This window comes from Bactrocera dorsalis, chromosome 1 (genome assembly GCF_023373825.1).
Source record: "Bactrocera dorsalis isolate Fly_Bdor chromosome 1, ASM2337382v1, whole genome shotgun sequence".
Lineage (NCBI taxonomy): Eukaryota > Metazoa > Arthropoda > Insecta > Diptera > Tephritidae > Bactrocera > Bactrocera dorsalis.
This window is the reverse complement of record NC_064303.1, coordinates 2,392,123-2,411,985: the sequence shown is the minus strand read 5'-3', so window position 1 is coordinate 2,411,985 and position 19,863 is coordinate 2,392,123. Positions and strand designations below refer to the sequence as shown.

General features: G+C 37.1%; 1 protein-coding gene across 2 annotated transcripts in view; it reads left to right on the top strand.

The window, feature by feature from the left end:
- Positions 1-19,863, top strand: part of LOC105232340 (interference hedgehog) — a 224,120-nt gene that overhangs the window by 142,882 nt on the left and 61,375 nt on the right. For both annotated transcript variants that reach the window (XM_049459116.1, XM_011213992.4), the window contains exon 4: positions 12,777-12,993. In XM_049459116.1, the coding sequence (XP_049315073.1) occupies positions 12,777-12,993 (217 nt within the window). The remainder of the gene's footprint in view (positions 1-12,776; positions 12,994-19,863) is intronic.

The following is a 19,863-nucleotide window of genomic DNA, read 5'->3' as shown; positions in this document are numbered from 1 at the left end:
TGAATGTGGAAGCTTTTGAAAGTCATATATTGGGTAGTGAAAAAAGTCTTTTCGTATTTTATCACAACAATGGCTCGCTCGCTTCCGTTCTGGAAATTTCGAAATTTCGATTTACAGTGAGGAATAATGTCTCTAGCGAAAATGGCAAAATGGTACATATTAGTTTATTTATTTATTTATAAATATAAAAAAATAGTAAGTTCAAGTTTGATTAGAAATACGAGAAAATTTCTTAGACTACCCAATAAATAAAAAAAATTATATTTGGATGAAACCTACCGAAAACGGAAGCTAAAATAACAAGTATTGAAGAAAAAATAATTTTCGGACTATCTGTGGTCGGGAAAAGGTAAGAGAGTGGTTTAAGGGTTAAAAACGGCTTATTTCGACTTCAGACAAAACTACGAGTGCTACAAGAAAAAGTTATACAACAAAGTGGTAGATAATGATAAGATCTATAACTTCTCTGTATAGACTTTTTTCACATAACCTCAAAATTTATGTAAAATTTTCAAAAAACAAAGATTTTGTGTCTTCATTTTTTTCTTATAAACATTTTTTTCCTTTTACGAATTTTAGTGTAAAATTACCTCCATTTTCGAAAGGTTTCAACCTACTGTGTTCCTTTTCCTTCTCAAAAATTATTTACCCTGCTCTATACACAATAACTTAGGAGCACTTTAGCGCAATTTTACTCTTCTCTTCACTGTTTTCACAATAATTTATTTAAATTTTATTTTATTTTCCTTTCAATTTCCATTATTTACTCTTATGCGTGCATGCCAGTTGCTTAAAAGCTCAAATTTCTCTAGACAAATATTGACCGAATTCTTCTTGGCGCTGTTTGCGCACAAAAGTATGCTATGCTATGCAAAGTTGTCATTGCTGATATTGATGATGGAAATGCAAATAGCAAGCAGGTAAACACACACACACACACATGCACACAACGAATAATATTTTGCTAGCAGACGATATTCTTGGCACGTCCTGTTTACATGCAGAAATATTCTAAATGGCCAGTTTCGGCATTTATCGAGACAAATATGCTCAAGTGTGTGCGTGTGTGCTACAGCTTGTCTTATTTGCCCTAACTAAAATGCGAAATATTTTCAGAATGCTGGACATGCTGCTGCACCGCATGCCTTTTGATTTTTCGGGCTTTTTAAACATTTACGTAGCATACTTTGAGGCGCATGGCCAGTTATTGTTGCTCTTCACGGATAAATGCATAAATATAAGCAGCTATGACATTTTGAGTGCTGCTACAACATGTATACATGTGTTTGCTGGTCCGAAAACATAAAGCCGCTGCATGCTGCCACAAGCATGTAATGCCAATAAAAACAAAATCGCAAAATCACAAAATGGCAACTTAAATATACTTGAGGCCGGCAATAAATGCAATGCACTGTAGTCAATATTTGATATACGATTTCGATAGCCGGAGCACAAGCGCTGCAAAACAATGTGTATTTAAAGGCTGAATTGCTGACTGCATATGTGTGTGTGCGAAATGTAGATTTCTACTTATGTTTCTAGGTGTGTGTTTGTATATGAATGTTGTATTTAAACTGGTAGGTTTGTAGCATGTATGTATTTTATGTATTTTAATCGTGTATAAGTTGCTGAACATGCCTGCACAACAAACTCGTAGCATACTTTTAGGCATTTTCAACTCAACTGTCTAGAATTTGCATAAATGTCTAACATATGAAACAAATGCATACAAGTGCGCAAAAACACACACTAACACGCATATGTACACACATTCACACGCCTATATATGTGTGTATTTACTCACTTGTTGACGTGCTGATAGCCAATGAAATTTTAAGTGAATTAATTTTGTCATTTCTCCGCAAGCAACATAACTTTCTTACTTTCTCTTGCTTTTCGTTAAAGCAAAGGATTTTCACTTCACCACACACATAATATTTGCCTTTAATCCAAGCATGGCACACACGCTCCTACAAACATACATACATACCTGCATATGTGTAAGCCAACATGCAGCCGGCACACAAATACCACCAAACACATGACTACACTTGCGTGTAATCAGCTCGTACATTGCAAAATCAACTTTGCTCTCATACAATATTCAATAGTTTATTCATAAGACAAACACCGAATTGTACTCGAGGCTATTTTGGTCCTTTGTGGCATTTTACGTAATTAAATTTCAAGCCAATGAATTATAATTTCAATCAAAATCCTTTACGGATTTCCTACTCACTGTATATTGTAATTACGCCGTATAAAGTTGGCTTGTTTGCTGGCGGAAAACGCTCGTTTGCATGGAAATTAAAGCGCCAGTGTATTGATATGGATATTCTTATACTTTTCGGAGAGAAGAAAGAATTTCTGCACATTTTTGTTGCATATTTATTTTGTGATTTATTAAGCATCCTTTTTTGTTGTTGCTGTGTAAAGAATTTTGAGCGGCTTTGAAAGTATTTATGAAAGAATGTTAAATAGATTTTTTGATTTTTATTTGAGTTAAATTTGATTTTTACTTTAAAATTCGTTCTGAAATTTGACTTTGATATTCGAGTTTATCAAAAAAAGCACTTTGTGTCAAAAGTGAGATTATAAAAAATAAATGAATTGTTTCCGCAGCTCTGATCAAAGTACTACCATGCACTATGATTAGTCAGTTTAAGCTCTGAAGGGTAATATCCACTTGTGATTATACTACAAATATGATAGGACTTTGTTCATAATTTCAAAATTCTGAATTTATTCTTTAAAATCTATGTATGTCGTTCCTCGCAAAGTACGTCCTCTTGGCCCCTATACACTGGTGCCAACGTTTTTTCCAATTCTCGAAACAAAGTCAATTTCCCGAACAGCCTTCACTGAGCGTAACGATTCACATTTAATGTCTTCAATTGACTGCAAACGGCTTATCCGGAGTGACCGTTTGAATTTGCTGAAAACCCAGAAGTCACACCAAGCAAAATGAAGCGATACGAAGGAGGAGACACGATATTGTTTGAAAATTTGGCGAAAAACTTACAAAGAATCAGTGCAGTATGCGACGGTACATTATCGTGATGCAAAACCCAAGAGTTGTAGGCCCATAAGGCTGGCTTCTTTTTACGAATCGCTTCTCGCAAACGACGCATAACACTCAAATAAGGTTCCTTGTCGATAGTTTGGCCGGGCGAACGGAATTTGGAGTGCACCACACCTCCATAATCGAAAAAAATTTCCTTCATAATAACCTTGATTTAAGACGTGTTTTGACGTGTTTTTTCGGCTTCGGCTGACCTGTGCCTCAATATTCGGCCGATTGATCATCTGTTTCCGGTTCGTAAGTATAGATCCAAGACTCGTCGCCAGTAATAGAATGTTTCATGACATCCTTGCAGTCGGAAAGCATTGTTTCACAGGCGTCAACGCGAAGCTGTTTTCAGAAAAAGTTTAATGATTGTGGAATCTATCGATCTTTCACTTTTCTCCGGCCCTAACGATATTTCAAAATGGTTTTTATACCAAATTTATGCATTCTAAAATTATGGAGGAAACACTTCTCCATTCTGCTGAATGGTAGTGAAAGCATAACGCCAGGAGAAGATGAGCCCGATTCCCCAATCGATGACGATGGAGCAGACGTTCCATTGCCCTATCATTAAGAAGTTCGAATTGAGAAATAAAGTCCTCTTCGACGAACAAAAACCAAATTCTACAAGTCACTCATTATTCCCGTCCTGCTATATAGTGCAGAGGCATGGACGATGACAACATCTGAGCACTCGACGTCGAGTACCTGCCGAGGGATGCAGAGGAAGAGGAAGACCAGTTCAGTATCTCAAATTGGCGCCACATTGCGAAAAGAAGAAATTACTGGCGCGCTGTTGTTAACTCGGCTATAACCGTAAGCGGTGCTTTCGCCAGTAAAGAAGAAGAAGAAGGAGGCTAAAATTGCATATGGGCTTACTATACACATCTTATTAAATTTTCTTAGCGGAATTCTTACTTTTCTTTAGACACAGACTTCTCTATTGAATGAACTAATATAATGTCAATCCGCGAAAACTGGCTCAATTAAAACTGGCAACCCGTTTACAACTAAACACAGGGCGGTTTCAAGGCTAGGGAAAAATTCCCTTCACCGCCCGGTTTAGTCACTACCATTTCCTTTTTGTTGAAGAGCATTCAAAGAGCACTCAGAGTCTTCAACCACTCAAAAGACACCAAATCATGTGGGCTAATTTCATGATTAACTCTATAAAAGTAGCTTTTAAAGTACCCAAGCCTATTTAGGGATTTTTGTAGGTGGAAGTTCTGGTTTCCGCTTTGTAAATCCAAATATGGATCGTTTCGAAACTTATTCAAGCATCCTTTGGACACGGTCTGCTATCTTCTCTGGCACATTGCCACACTTTTGTTATTTTCTTTGTTTTTTGATGCCTGTAGAGGAAGTGCGTGATTGGTGTAAACACGCCAATTAATTTCTTTGCTTGTTAATGAGCGACATAGTGACTAATGCTCCCACAGCAGCAACAAATAATGATTACTCTCATTAAAGTATGAAATATTTAAGTAGAAATAGACATAACTTTAATTTTGGAGTCGAATATTACCTCTTGCTATAAATGTTCGGCCTGAGCTTTTTAAACCCATGAAGAAAACCATTGATGCCAACAACTCAGGAACCACTGCATTTATTGCGAAGGTCGTATTGCCTTTTCATTGCAAGGTATTTATTTTTATAACAGTTTTAAACTTCCATGGGGAAATCATCGTCTCTTACCCAATATTTCATATGTAAGTCACGTGCAGGCTCAGAATGGGTGGAGTCCTTATGAGATTACATATTAAATTTTTTGCTCTTTAATGTTACGTGTGAAGTCACTTTAGATTACTACATCACTCAGAAGAAGGTTTCATCTACTGTTACAGCGCATAACTCACGTATACCATATATGTTGTAAGGAAATGTTCCAGCTACAAAATCAATGAAATTATCATGGGAATGTATTTTTTCACATTGCGTTACATAGAAAATTATAGTGGGAGAAATATTTACCTCGAATTTGGCGAAAGAAGTTCATGCGGAGTAACTTAATAATTTCCTCCAATTCACCAAGAAAGCCGCATCCCACCCTTAATGCAGTCACTACCGCTTATTGTCATATAAGCGATAATTGAAGTTTTACCATAAATGTACTTTAAACCGATTTTTTTCCTATTTGCCATCTTTCAGTGTTTCTAACCTTTAAACTTTCACTGAGTTGCCTGATCTTCACTGGTTGTCAGTTTTTTCTATATCAAAGAGAGGGGGATATATATTGGTAAGAAATGAGCATCCGATTTCATGATATTCAGATGCAGGTTACATTAGGTTAGTCTGGTAGACTTGTGAGCCATGTAAAGACAAGTTTTTGTCTTAAGTTATGCCAGATCTAGTGTCGCTACATATCATTTACGATAACAGAGTTTTGACGACAATTTCAAGAGGTTCTGCGGCCTCATTATTAGAGGTATCTATAGTCAGCATCCCATACCATTGTTTTGCTATTGCGGGACATTTCATCAAATTTTAAGTTTCTTTGCAATGCCTTTGTTCACATTGGCGTATAAACAATGCGTCGGCTTACCAATGTTGATCACGTTATCCGATGTCAACCGTACAACACCTGATAATCTCGTCTACTGTCTGATTGCCATCGATGCTTTTGTGACCTGCCAGCAAGTAAAAGTGAACTCACTTGTTTCTGACAATACTCTCCACTGCTGCTTTGCTTTCCAAGATAGTTCTGGCCGATATGCGAAATGAAGTTACTTACTGCTCTTATTACTGCTTGACTGTCCTTTTGGTTGCTAAATCTAGAGTTGTATGCTGATGCTCTGGTAGTGAGCATGTAAGGAGGTGACCAGAGACTCGTTGCACATGCGGACATATATTGGATATCTCCGGGTCCATTCCGGGTAGGTCAAAGTTTAACCTGCTCCAGTATTCAGAACGAAACTGCGCAAGGGACACTCGTTTCTCGCGACAACTCGAGCCCTTCATCTGCAATGTGTGATGGTTTGGCTCCAAGTACGCCATTCACTGGAAGGGGATCGGTGAAGGTGTTGATGGCTTCACTGCGAATGGCCGTCGGTGCTTGTCGGAAGTTAATTGCGTCCGAAATTTGGTCGTCGTGTTGTCTGATGTTGTCGACGAAGTTGAGGAATGGCCTTTTGTTGCTCTTACGAGGCAGTTCCGCTTCAATCAGGTGACTGCAAGGGTGATTTCTGCGAAAACGCACTAGCAGGAACTGCCTGGAGAGGAGTTCATTATTATCCTTAACTAGGAGCATATGAGCCTCACTATGCAGGTGTTCAATAGGAGACATAAAGAGGCATCCTGTCGTAGTCCAGAGTGCAGTATTCTGACATGTCAGAAGCTTATTCTTCTGCGTTTCACTGAATACAGGCGACTATATTGGTGCGCGTAGTTAAGGTTCGCAATCAAATTATATCAAGCAAGGCCTAAATACTGTGACCGCGATTCCAAAATCTATGAAAATCGATGACCAATTAGAATGTACCGCCATATTCTCAGTCTTAAGTAACTAATATACTTTTCTGCGGATTGATTCCTAATTTTACATAAGGAACGAAAGAAAAATAAGGTCACCTTGACACAATGTGCACTAATCACTATAAACAGCTGTAGAAACATGAAACCTTGCAGTTACCGTTATTCCGCAAACAATTGCATTCATTGCTCGCGCTTGAACTGCTGCCCGTGCTCGCTTGCCAACGCTAATAACGAGCAATATTCTGGCGTCGACAATGCGCTACTCGATATAAAATCAAATCAAGTACCTGCAAGAGCGTTAATATACAATATTGCTAAACTGCAATTACCGTTAAGTGTCTGAGCAATGCTACACCACCACTACGGTGCCAACTGAGCAGCTCGGCGATGGCAGCAAATATTGCAAATGTGTGCTTACAGTGCCACTTGTTTTCATTGACATTGTTTTTGTTGTTGTTTCTTGGTATATTTTTCCAGTTTTCACAACGGTAAATGTTTACAAATACCGTTTCATGATACTCGTCGTATTTGCAGTGCGTTGCTGCTACTTTGCTGATTTCGCCGTTCGCATGTTTGCACTCGCTTGCATGTGGCTGTGTGTTTCTGTGTGGGTGTGTGTGTGCTTGTAAGCTGCAAATATTTTCAATTCCTCTAACACGTATCGATGTCGATGCCATTCCAGTGATAAGAGCAGCACAAAAAGTGCCGATGATAGACGGACGACGGACGACCGACGACGGCGACGGCAGCTGAGTTGTTTGTTGAGGAAAAGTGGCTGGTAACAGGAGTAGTCAACACGTTGGCCGGATGGCAGGTTACAGTTAGTTATGCGCGTGTGTCTATGTGCAGTTGAAAGGAAGCGAGTTCAACTGAGCTAGCGCAGAATGTGGCCAGAGTGGTGCCGGTGTGGCAGGAGTCTAGCACGGCAGCAAGATTGCAACTATAAAGCCACACACACACACGTATGAATATAAAAGCAGTGGCTCATGTAGGTGTGTGTGTGTTTGTGTGACTGACTACTGTCTGGCAGCAAAGTTCAGTTCAGCTCACTCCAAAGCACACACAATCAAGCAAAGAGTCAAACATGCCACAAAACATGACAAGCATCTGCACAACTGTTCGTATGTGAGGGTGCGTGTGTGTCCGTGTACAGCTAAGCATGTGTTTTCGCACACTTTGTACTCACTTGCCGTCATATACGTGCTGCACATGTGTCAGACAGATGCTTGTTCATATTTCAATGGCTTGTGCCGGGAAGAAACGTGCTCGACTTGCCGACGACTTGTGTGATTTTTCAGCTCTTTCGCCAGTCCCCTACGCCCAACCGCCGCCTCATCGTCCTCATCATCGTCCGTTGTGCTTTGTGTGTGTCTTTCATTTTACGGTTTCTTCATGCAAGTTCACGCACTGATTTTTATTTGTATTTGTATTTGCTGTTGAAAAAGTGAGCATCGAGCGCTTGCTGACAACTTGCCATACAACATGGATAAAGGCTAAGAGCAAACGCACACTTACACACTCACAAACATTTGTTAGTGTCAATAGACGAGGCTGTGCGTCGCACGCACTGTTTGCACGCCCCTGCTCCGAGTAGAAAGGGTGACTGGGGCCGGGCTTATTTTATTGACGCACTTCGTTAATCAGCCCAGTCTCACGTTCACGGTCTGTGTGGCTTCTTTATCCTTGAGCATATTTCCTTTGGCGAAGAGCTGATAGCATTTCCTATTATATTATTAGATATTCATTGAAAAGCCATTCATAAAATTGTTCCTCACTGTGTTTAAAGCATATATTTTTAAAGAATCCTATATGTGTCATGCAAAACATGCCGCCAGCTGGTGGCCGTACAAATTCCGAGAAATATGCGTGTCTTCTTAACACTAGAAAGTCGCTATGTTTTAGAAAGACTGCTTGATAAGACTGTCATCCAAACATCTATTGAAAGGCTCTCTTATAATTTGAGAGAAAATATTAAAGTAAAGTAAGTTAAAAGTATTTAGACGTAATAAAAAGAGAAGTGACAGTTATACTATGTATAGTAGTACAATTTTACACACGTTGAAATTTAGTAAGTGCTTTCAAGCCTAGATTACATTCAGAAGATTGCTTGGAGACTATGCTTAAGGCAAAAAACCTATTGAGCAGCTAGTTTAGGTTAGTTTCAACGGCTGATGTTCAAAATGCGAAGTCGCACTTGGACTACAGAAAACAGTGCTTTGTGAAGCATAAAAATTAAACTACTGTATCCGATCCCATCAGTCGAGCAAGCTCCATGAGGTCGATATATTTTATATCCACCAGCTTAACGGGAATCAAGAAAAAGTGCTGAGATGTTTCGACAACCTTGACGTCTTCCTCCAACTACCTTTTACAACTGGCATCCGCTAAGATGCTCAACATAAATACCAGTTAGAACTGCTTCGACTAGCTAGAAACTGTCTTATTGCGGTCGAGCAACTCACTAGAAAAGAAAGTAAAAGAACTTTGCTATTAGAGTGTATAGTCACTTCTCTGAAGAAGGCTAAACCCTTGGAGCAGTATACAGTCAATTTTTCTCTTCGCTATCCAATGCCAATCGCCAATTGGAGATTCCATGTGTTTCAGGGTCCTTTTCCAATTGAACTCTTCAACGGAGTAGCGGTCTCCCTTTTCTACTGCTTCCATCGGCGGGCACTGAATCGAATTCTTTAAAAGCAGGAGTGTTTTTCTCTCGAACAATATGACCCAGTCATCGCAGCCGTTGTTCTTTGAATCGCAGAACTGTGTCAGTGTAGCCACATACCTTTGCCCATATTTCCAGTATTCGTCATTGCAAATCCATAAAGAACCTTTCTCTCGAGTACTCCTAACACCGATTCAAAGGATATTGTCATTTCCACGCTTCCGCACCTTATGGACTTTGTTTATAGACAGAGGACTTTACATTTATATTGCTTACTCCGTTCAGCAATCACAGTATAAAAGGTCAAAATGCTATTTATCTCAATGTCGAACTCAACTATTTCTCTCTGTATTGACAGTCAAAGCAAATTGAAACACCAATCTTATATAAAGGCAGAGGAATTACAGTGAGTATAGCTGTATATGAGGCAGCAATAAATCGGTTCAAAGAATCACATCCACGAAGCAGCAGAAAACACCTTTTATCGATAATTTTTTCCTTAATTAAGATCTTGTGGCAGATTCTGATCATGAAAGCCGACAAGCGCGAAGAGCTAGCAAAGGCAAGGTCTCGCTTGATTCTTTAAAATAATATAAGATTCGCTGAAAACATTGAAATCTAAGCCCTCTAAATAGCATAAAATAACTACTTGATTCTAAAAAGGTCTTCTGTTAGCGTTGCTTACGTCCTTAGAACTCTTTGCTTAAATAATGTATTAAGCATTGCCTTCAATTCATTTGGACTCAGTTTTAGCTGCTGATTTCACATTTGTCTAGTTTATTTACAGCTGAAAATATTTTAGACGACATATGTCGCCAAATCTTCTGAATTTCTTGACTTGTCTATACTCTTCCCCCACCTCCCCGCACATTGTTTTTCAATACTTGCAAAGTTTTGTTTATCAAATCAGGGATAATTTATTAAACTCCGTTGCAAAAACACATAAATTTATGCGCATTTGTGTGCACACACACATTGACATTTCATTAAAAAACGATGCTGAAACTTTCTCTGCGCACCGAGGACAACAGCGAGTGCAATGAGTGTGAAAAATATTCCAGGCAAACTTAAGTTTTCTGCAAAGTTATGTCATCGTGCCACATTTTTTGCGCTCGCCTCATGTTACCTTTCCGCTATGCACATATGGATGCGTGTGTGTAACTTTGTTGCTTATTTTTCTCGATACGTTAATCTTGCATAAAAATTGATGGCCCGTTTGTTGCTACAACCAACTTCTGCTGGTGCAACATGCTGCCACATCACTTGTGCGCACAATTTCGTGGTTAAATTATATTTGTTTTTGTTGTGGTTCTTACTGTCCTTGTTTTTCATATGTCAGTTTGCGCTTGCTCTGTTGTTGTTGCTATACACATTTGTTGCTTTTTGATGTGTTTTTTCTTGTACTTTTTCACACATGGTTGCGTTGTGTCCTCCATGGCGTATGTGGAATTTGTCATTAGGTGTCAGCGGGCTGCCAGCATGCGGAGACACAAACTTTTGTCAAACTTACTTTTGATCGTTATTAATATGAGTTTGACGCCTGCAAAAGTAGCTTGGTTGACAAGGGCGGAAAGGATGTTTGCATAATCCAGGACAAATGGTTGGGGAGAACGGCCAATTTGCGTGGGTTCTTTTACTTGGTGTGGTAAGATTGTGCACTAACGGACCTCTAATTTGTCATTAGTTACGTAAGCAAATTTTGCTGTTAGAGTAAGTGGGAAAAAATTCTTTCGACGGGCTGAATTTTAGTCGTATTCAAAACTCTAGATCTGTCATTTAAACCTAATAAGGGGGTGAGTGTCAAATCTAGGTTTAGGTATACATACATATATGAGACCATGATTATGGGTACCGAACTTAACGATGAGCTTAAAAATATTATTTTTATGAAAATCACTCTTGCAAAGTTGTCTGTATCACAAACTTTGGTTCGCATCATCCTGTTATAGCTAAAAATAAGTAAATCGGACTGTATTTTTCCTAGATTAGATTCCGTTTCTGGATGAGAATACCCTTTAGACGTGAATGGAGAAGTGATTTAGTCGGGTAGCATGAATATAGCCTCCATCTGTACCGAAGGATTTAAAATAGACTGCGGAAGAGGCCTCTCTTATACTCAGATGATCTCTCTCTCTCTCTCTCTACCCAACTACTGAATTCAGTCACCATCTTCTAAGCGGTAGTCCTAGGTATAGAAAGGACCTGATAGCCCGGCAGCGCTGCTGTTCTTGTTGACGAAACTTATTAATGCCAGTGTAGTTATTATTGCAGAAAAGCATTAAGCTCACTGGCCGGTCAACTTTACTTGCCCTTAATTTGGAATCCCGGCCACAGAAATATTTTCGGCAACGTAAACTTGGACGAATTGGTCAAACCAGGAGCCTCTTTGAATGAATGTGAGGTAAAGTTTATGTCAAGTCTGCTTGGAACAATCTAAAGTAAGATTTGTACTTTGTATAAATTGCTCAGAGCAGACGAAAGTCAATATGATAGGACTTGAACTAGAGAAGAATATTGGTTTTTTCAGGCTTACAGCATTTACCAAGAGGCACTGTGTCTTTAGAGAACAAGGACAAAAAATGGGTCCGCCATATAACAATCTTCGCCACAGCTGCAAGCTAGAAAGGAATAAGGAAAGAGTTTTACACTTTCTCTGTGAACGCCCAGCTCAAACCCAAACCAGACATAGAAAACTTGAAATTCTGCTTACAAAAAGCATAACGAATGTAAATAGTTCTTTAAGAAAACCAAAGGATTTAAGCTCAAATATGAAACGAGATATCAAGATCCAGCGCTAATTGATTATTAGATTATGTTTTCATCGGAATGTCTAAATTTTGAGTAAATATGTGAAACTTCATAACACTTGACTGATTGACCGACTTGCATTTGACTACTTTTTTGGCAGGCTCTATCAATAAGGGTTTGGTGCCCCATACTCAGTGGTTTTGGAAATTACAAAGGCCCAGCGTTCAGAAAAGACCATCGTACAAGCTGGTTCCTGGGTTATCTTTGGTCCATGGATGGTTCCTGCGGCCTAACCTAAGCTATTCTATCTTTTCCAAGTCCATCTGGTCGAATTTATACACAAATTTCTCGATCTAAAAGATTGTATGCTTTGGAACCCTAAATCTGATTGCCTTAGAGTTCGACCCCTTCATGAAATTCGTAATTCCTGTGTAATGAATGCAAAATTTCTCAGCAGACTGTTTACGAGCCCTGAAATCTTAACTAAGGTTTCTTTAAAAAATATTACTTACTTATTGCTATTAGTTGCTCCTTTTGCTGGTGTTTTCCAAAGGACAACATCTTTAGATAAGAAATCTCACAGCGCCTAATCTGTCTATCACTCTGACATATTTTAAGCTTAAGCAAGACTAGCATAATAAATAGTTTCTAAATCCAAGGCTGTTTCTCTCCATACCTTAATCCCTTTCTCAGTATAAATCGACAACTACATATGTTAATTTATATTCACCTTAACCTCAACCGTACGCTTAACTCAAACACTTTCCCTCAAAAGACTTTCTCACGTCTCTAATGCGCTTTTCTGCTTTTATCTCTTTATATCCGCAGGTGGCGTGGATGCATTTCGAACAATCGGCCATATTGACCGTTCACAATCACGTGATCACGCGTAATCCCCGCATTAGTGTCACACATGACAAGCATGACAAACATCGAACATGGTTCCTGCATATCAATAACATACAGGAGGAGGACAAGGGCCGCTATATGTGTCAAATAAACACGGTGACGGCGAAGACACAATACGGATTTGTCAAAGTTGTTGGTAAGTCTCTTCTCCGCCGCTGGCGCAAGCAAAAAAACCCTAAATGAATAATAAAAGCAAATCTACGCAAATAAATGTGCACATTATGGGCCGCATAGGACCACTGGGGGTCAACCAACATTTGCGTAAATAAATGCTTAACAAACAGAAGTTCGCCGCCGTACGCTTTAAGCAAAAAAAAAATGTTGTTGTTATTTTTCTTTTCCACGCATACGTGTGTTTACATGTTTATTTATGTGTTTAACTTGGTTTGTTGTTAGTTTGTGACAATGCAGCACGTACTCATTTGTTTACTTAAGCGCAGCTTAACTGACCGCAACCAAAGTTGCGGCTGAACGAAAAAAAAAAAAAAATTCGGCATAGTGTGTACTCACATATGTACGTGCATTAAGGTGCTTTCAAAAAATTATTTATTTTTTTTTTAACTCTTACCATCTAAAAAATAATCACCATCGAAAGCGATCCCTATTGCTCAGCTCTCAAGAGGTAGCTTTTTAATAAAACTAACACTAGAGAATTCTTTCTTATTAAAATTGAATTAAAACATAATTACCTAATTTTTTTGTGTAATAAAAGCAATTTTTCTTTAAAGTTTTCAGCTATACTAGACTTTAAGAGAAATATGGTTATCTTTATCAGAAGGCTAATTACAGCCCCCTAAAAACATCTTGAAATCTCAACATTTTTACCAAAAGTTCTTAAGCACCCTAATGTACATGTAGTCATGGTAATGGGGTGGTAATCATAGTGGTAATTTTAATAGTACTGATAATGGAAAGACTAAAGCAATAGTCATATTATTATTGATTTCAATGGTATAGGTAATAGTTGTGGTAATGATAATGGTATTGGTAATGGTAGTGGTAATTGTAAAAGTAATGGTAATGTTTAATACCGTTGGTAATAGTAATTGTAATGGTATTTGGTATTGGTAATGGTATTGTGCAATGTAATTTTAACATCTAACGCTTTACAGCATTCCATTTTTCAGAAAGCTTAATAAGTTTCAATATCTGTTTACTTATTTCGTATGAAAATTTGTTCACGTTCCGAATTATTCTCTTTAAACATTCTTTCCCTTCAAGCAAGCAAGTGAAATAATATCTTACAATGACAAACAGTCTATACAGTTTCGAAGACTCACACCCCATACGGAAGAAGCCATTATTTGGTTGTAAAACTTTTCATACAATTTTTATGGAATCATTTCCGCTTTTGCTACGAAATTTCACACAATTTTTTGTGGCCTTATAAAAGCGTTATAAAAACACTTTCACCATGTGCGCATACATATGTGTGTGGGTATTTGTGTTGGGTTGTGAACCGGAAGAACTATATTGGAGCATAAAAATCACATTACTCATGTATACTTGACATTTCAGCATATGTACAATTACATTATTTGCTCGTTGTAAGTACATTTTAGCACACACTAAATAAAAAATAAACGAGAGCACTAAAGATATCTATGTACATATATTATAAGTATGCATATATTAAACATATACATACATATGTATGTATATAGAGGTATACAGAGGTATGTTCGTATAGATCATGTAATCACATGCAACAACAGTGTGGCACATTTTTATAGAGTGGGAGCTTACTATGGTGCATTAAAAAGCGAAACTTATGCAACAAGCGTTCAGTTTGAAAAGAAACGCTTTGAAAAATATTGTATAAAAAACTAAATGATTGATTTTTGTATGATTTTATAAATGTAGTGTAACTATCTACATTGAACAAGAACAAATGATTGAGTGTATGAAGCATGTATGTGAGTGTCAGCTCGCGAACGAGCGAGTGTGGTGGCAAGTAAAACACTGAACTTCACATCCCCTCAACGCGGCCAGTAGAACTATTAACTTTTTGTTGCAGTTGTTGTTGGTGGCTTATAAAAACGCAGCTTTATGACACTTTTACATCTCTGTAATGGACAAATAGTGATTTTCACCCACTACAGCGTTGCCACACTTACTAAAAAAAATTGGAAAAAAATCTATTTACTGAAACAAGAGCCACCTCAAGCATTTAATAATTTTTTGCAGTCACGACTTTTAACTTAAAAATAGGTAAAGCAAAAAATATTTGTTTGTCTTGCTAAAGTTGCTCGCGTCAGCGCCGATGCGGAGCGAAATGCAGCGGGAAAAAGTACATAAATGGCATCAGCGAGCAGCAACAACAAATCAAGCATGCGAAGTAAACAACTCAATGTCGGAAAAAATGAAAAAGAGTGGAGAAAAAGGCTACATTTACTTTTTGTTGTTGCTGGTGATTTTTTATGTTTTTCTTTTATTTTTTTTTGTTTTCTTGCTGCTGGCCACAAATGTGTCAAAAATCTGACAATGGAAACACACCCTTGAGTAGCACTTGTGTTGCTGTAACACATGAGCGTAATGGCGCCAAAGAGTGGAGCGTGATTGGGAGTGAAGTTGTTTGTTTGGTCAAGGTTGCCAACTAAGCTTGAATTTATGTTTATTTTTATGAAAAATATCTTTCGTATAAAGCTCAAGCTACAAAAAAGTCACGAAAACTGATTTTTTGAAAGAGCAAAATATCAAATGTCGAAATATAACACAGCTAATTTAACTTGGGAACTGTCCATGATAGAGATGAAGGGAACAAGCATTTCTACTGGGTCTTAAGCAGAATTTTAAACACAGGGTTGCCATAAATAATGTATTTACAGATTTAAATATTTACTATAATGCGCATTGAAAAATTATATTTATAGATAAATAGTTGCGTATATAGTAAATACTTAGATCAATATATCAAATAATAGCATAAAGAAGTGTATATGGTTGCCACCTAATTACTTATTGAATTTAAAATATTCATAATTATTTTCCAAAGTAAGCTCCCAAAAATTATTTTTGGCTTAAAAGGCTTAAAGAATATGATTTTTCCGTTTTCCGAAAACACATTATTTCAGTGTTGCCAGCTGTTTGAGAAATTATAATTTTTTTTTGTATGTCGGGAAGCTATTAGCAAATTATTTTAAAGACTTTATAGAATTATTTTAAATATACTTGACATCAGTGATGCCACCTGTTTCAAAAAGAAAAAATATCTCAAATAACATAATAAAAATGGGTACTTGGTTACCTCATTAGTTATTTAATTAAACAGATTATATTTTTTTTTGTAAATTAAGCTCTTGAAAATTATTCTAAAAGGCTTAAAGAATGTTTCCGTATATCAAATACAAAATTTTTTCAGTGTTGCCACTTGTTTTAAATAATTATAATTAATTCTTTTATTTGGAAGCTATAAGTAAATTATATTAAAGAGTTTAGGAATATATTTCAAATATACTTCACTTCAGTGTTGCCACCTGTTTCAAGAAATAATAAAAAAAATTATAAGTGACATTCTTGTAATCTATGTATAAGAAAATTATTTGAATAAGTTTTAAATACAAATTTCCATTTACCTGGTTTCAGTGTTGCCACTTGTTTAAAAACTGTAACTAATTATAAAGATTTTTTTTATTTGGAAGCTACAAACAAATTATTTTAAAAAGTTTGCGAATATATTTCAAATTTATTTTGTTACGGTGTTGCCACTTGTTTAAAAATATTTTGTATAATTTTTTTTAATTTCCAATATTTTTTTAATTATATTAATTATTATAAACATATATTTTACATCTACTTCATTTCAGTGTTGCCACCTGTTTCATAAAATATTTTTAATTATTTTTTTATAGTTTTTAATTTTAATAGTTTATTGTTTTTTGTAAAACTATAAGAAAATTATTTGAAAAAGTTTTAAATATACATACATATATTTCACATATTTTTGATTTCAGTGTTGCCACCTGTCCCAAAAAATTTATAAAATATATTTTTAAGTAAAAGCTTTTTTGACCCTTTAAATTTCGAGTTCGTTCAAACAGGGTTGCCATGTAATTCTTTTTATATATGTATTTGAAATAAAAATTGGGTGCTACTTTAGTGCAATGCTTTATATGTGTGAACTTATATTTCCTTTAAAGCGTACATATGTTTCTGGAAAATGTTTGTTAATTTATTCGCTCGGAAATATATTTTTAATTCTGAATTCCTGTTGGCTTACTACGCATGTACATATATACATATGTATGAATGTATGTATGTACACCGCGTGATCAATTTTCAATTAACCGTGCAGATTTTATGCTGTTTCCAGAGAAAAATGAAAGCCTGCATACTTGTATGAACTCGACGTCTATAAATATGTATGTACATACTCCCATATGTACATATCTACAAGTATATTGCATATCCCTGAAGCTTTTCTTACTTTTAACATTTATTTGTTGTTTTTGTGTTTTTATTTTGGTTCACAAAAAGTTGTCAAAAAATTACCAGATTGTCCAGCGGGAATGGTGAATTTTTATGTCACCGCAGCGCTTTTGTCTCACCTCTGGCCAACTCCCCTCACTCCCCGCCCCGCCGCCATGGCATTTGATGTCGAAATTTCCTGCACTTTTTCACCAGCTTTGTTTGTTAAGCGCTTTTTGTTGTTGTTGTGATTTCAGTACCGCTATTTTGCATAGTTTGTTTGTGTAGCGCGTTGCAAGCGAACGTTTTGTCAGCTGCGTTGCGGGAGCTGCAGCACCAAAAGCAACCAAAAGAAAATAAAAATAAATAAACAACCGTTAACTGTTTTTGTTGTCATACGGCAGCAAGGCTATTGCTGTTTTCGTGTTGTTGTTGTTGTTATGCCTTTGCAACATATGTCAAACTGTTGCGCGATGTTTGCTTGCAATTTTTTCACCACACACACATTCGCGCGCTTGCATATATTTGTTGGGCGGAAAAACTGCGCGGACTCTTTGCACAGATTTATACGGCAGCACGGGGCAAAAGAAAATTTACCAAAAAAATGCCGCAAAATATGATACGTGCAACATTTGGCTGGCACACTCGTTTGCCTGTGTGATGGGCGTGTATGGCTGTGTTATGTCCAACATATGCCACTATTTGTCACACAGATTTTTTGGGAAACTTTCGGCAACGTTTGTACAAGTGCTCACCAACACACGCACACAAAATATAAACATGAATTTACGCTGCCGCAGCGGCGAGGCAGCGCGCAGCAACCGCAGCTAGTAGCTGATGTGTCAACTTCTCCCATAACCGGAACTCGTGTAAATACTGTCATTTCCGTTGGCTTTCAGCGCACACACACACACATATGCTCACACATATAGGTACCCTCAAATTTACATTCGTTCGCTTTCACATTTGCATTTCCATTTCGTCGGCGCTGTCCATTGCTGTCTCTTGCCGTTGCACTTGCCATTTCCATCTGACTCTCCTCTTTTCATTTCTCCTCCTCCTCCATCTGTCATCTTTATTTCTATTTCCATTTCCATATGCAGTTCAAAATATTATTTTGCATTTGTAGTTTTGTTGTAGTTGTTGCTGTTGTTTGCTGCTAAGTTATAGTTTGGCATAAATGTATTGCTGCTGGCGTCAAACATTTTTGTCGGTTGTTATTCAAATATTTGTCATTTGTAAAATTTGTCATGTAATCGAAAAACTTTTGTAATTTAGAAGTTCACTTAATGCAGATCCCCTCAATTAATACATATATACATACATACGTGCAAATGCATGTGGCTGTATGTGGTCACGTGTATAGGTTAATACTGAAATAACTCGCAGCGACTTTTTTAGTTTTGGTCTACAGCGTGGCTTGTCCATTCTATGACTGTGTTGAATGGTTGTTATTACCTTGGTAAAACCGAAGTGCCTGCATGCCGAACGAGCATTCCTACATCTTAGTACCTCAAGCAACAATTTATCTACCCTTTTTCCTTTAGACTTTATGTAAATCAGAAGCTTTCCATTTCGACATCTTTGGCATGGAACAAAGAAAATGCTTGGAAATTCTGCTCTTCTACTTAACCCATAAGGCCGAGTTAATTCAGTATACTTCTCGATCGGTTATGAGTCATAATTTGTGGCAAAAGTTTCTTGTCATTACTAGCGATTATTACTTCTGCTCAGTCAGATCCACTATTGTAGATGGTTGTGTTTTTGACTGAGGAACCCGCTTGCTACACAACCATACCTTCACCTTGGTTTCTCAAGTAATAATTTACTGCTCTCTTTTCTTGACTTTTTATGTGTACCGGACGACGAGCGGGACCAAATGTTTTGGCATCAATTGAAATTACCGAAGAAAGTACTTGACTTATGTAATTTAGTTGCGAGGGATTTCATTAAACTGTTCTCACGATTATACTATGTATTTCTAGTTTCAAATATCCACTTTAGCAGACGGTCTTTCTTATCGCTCAGACCTACTATTGCAGACATATCGGTTTTAGTATAACTGAGGCGCCTGCTTGACACTCTACCAAACCTTCACAGTGGTTATTTAGGTAACAATTTATCTGCTCTCTTTCATTAACATTTTAAGCGAACCGGAAACCTCCCAATAATTTTGACATCCATGAAAAAAGAAGAAGACAGTACTTGACTTCCGTTATTGTATCGCAATTCTAAGACTTTATTTCCCTTCTGACCCTTAATAGCGAGTTAATGCAGAAAAACTTTCGATCGGGTTTGACGAATGGGATGGGATCCACAGATTGGAGGATCGTTGGAGCAAGTGTATTAATGTTCAGGGAGATTATACTGATTAATAAAGTGTATTTTGAATCATAAAATTGTGTTTTTGCTATCAAAAGACAAAACTTATTGAACATCCTGATACTTCTAATCTCTAATATTGGCTTTTGCAGTTGGTATTTCGTGATTATTATTTTACTATACATAAGTGAGACGATATTTTATCCAGCAGTAGTTCCCTAGCCTTCGTATATCATTGGCATTCTTAGAAGTATATCTCTTTTATATCAGTGCGAGA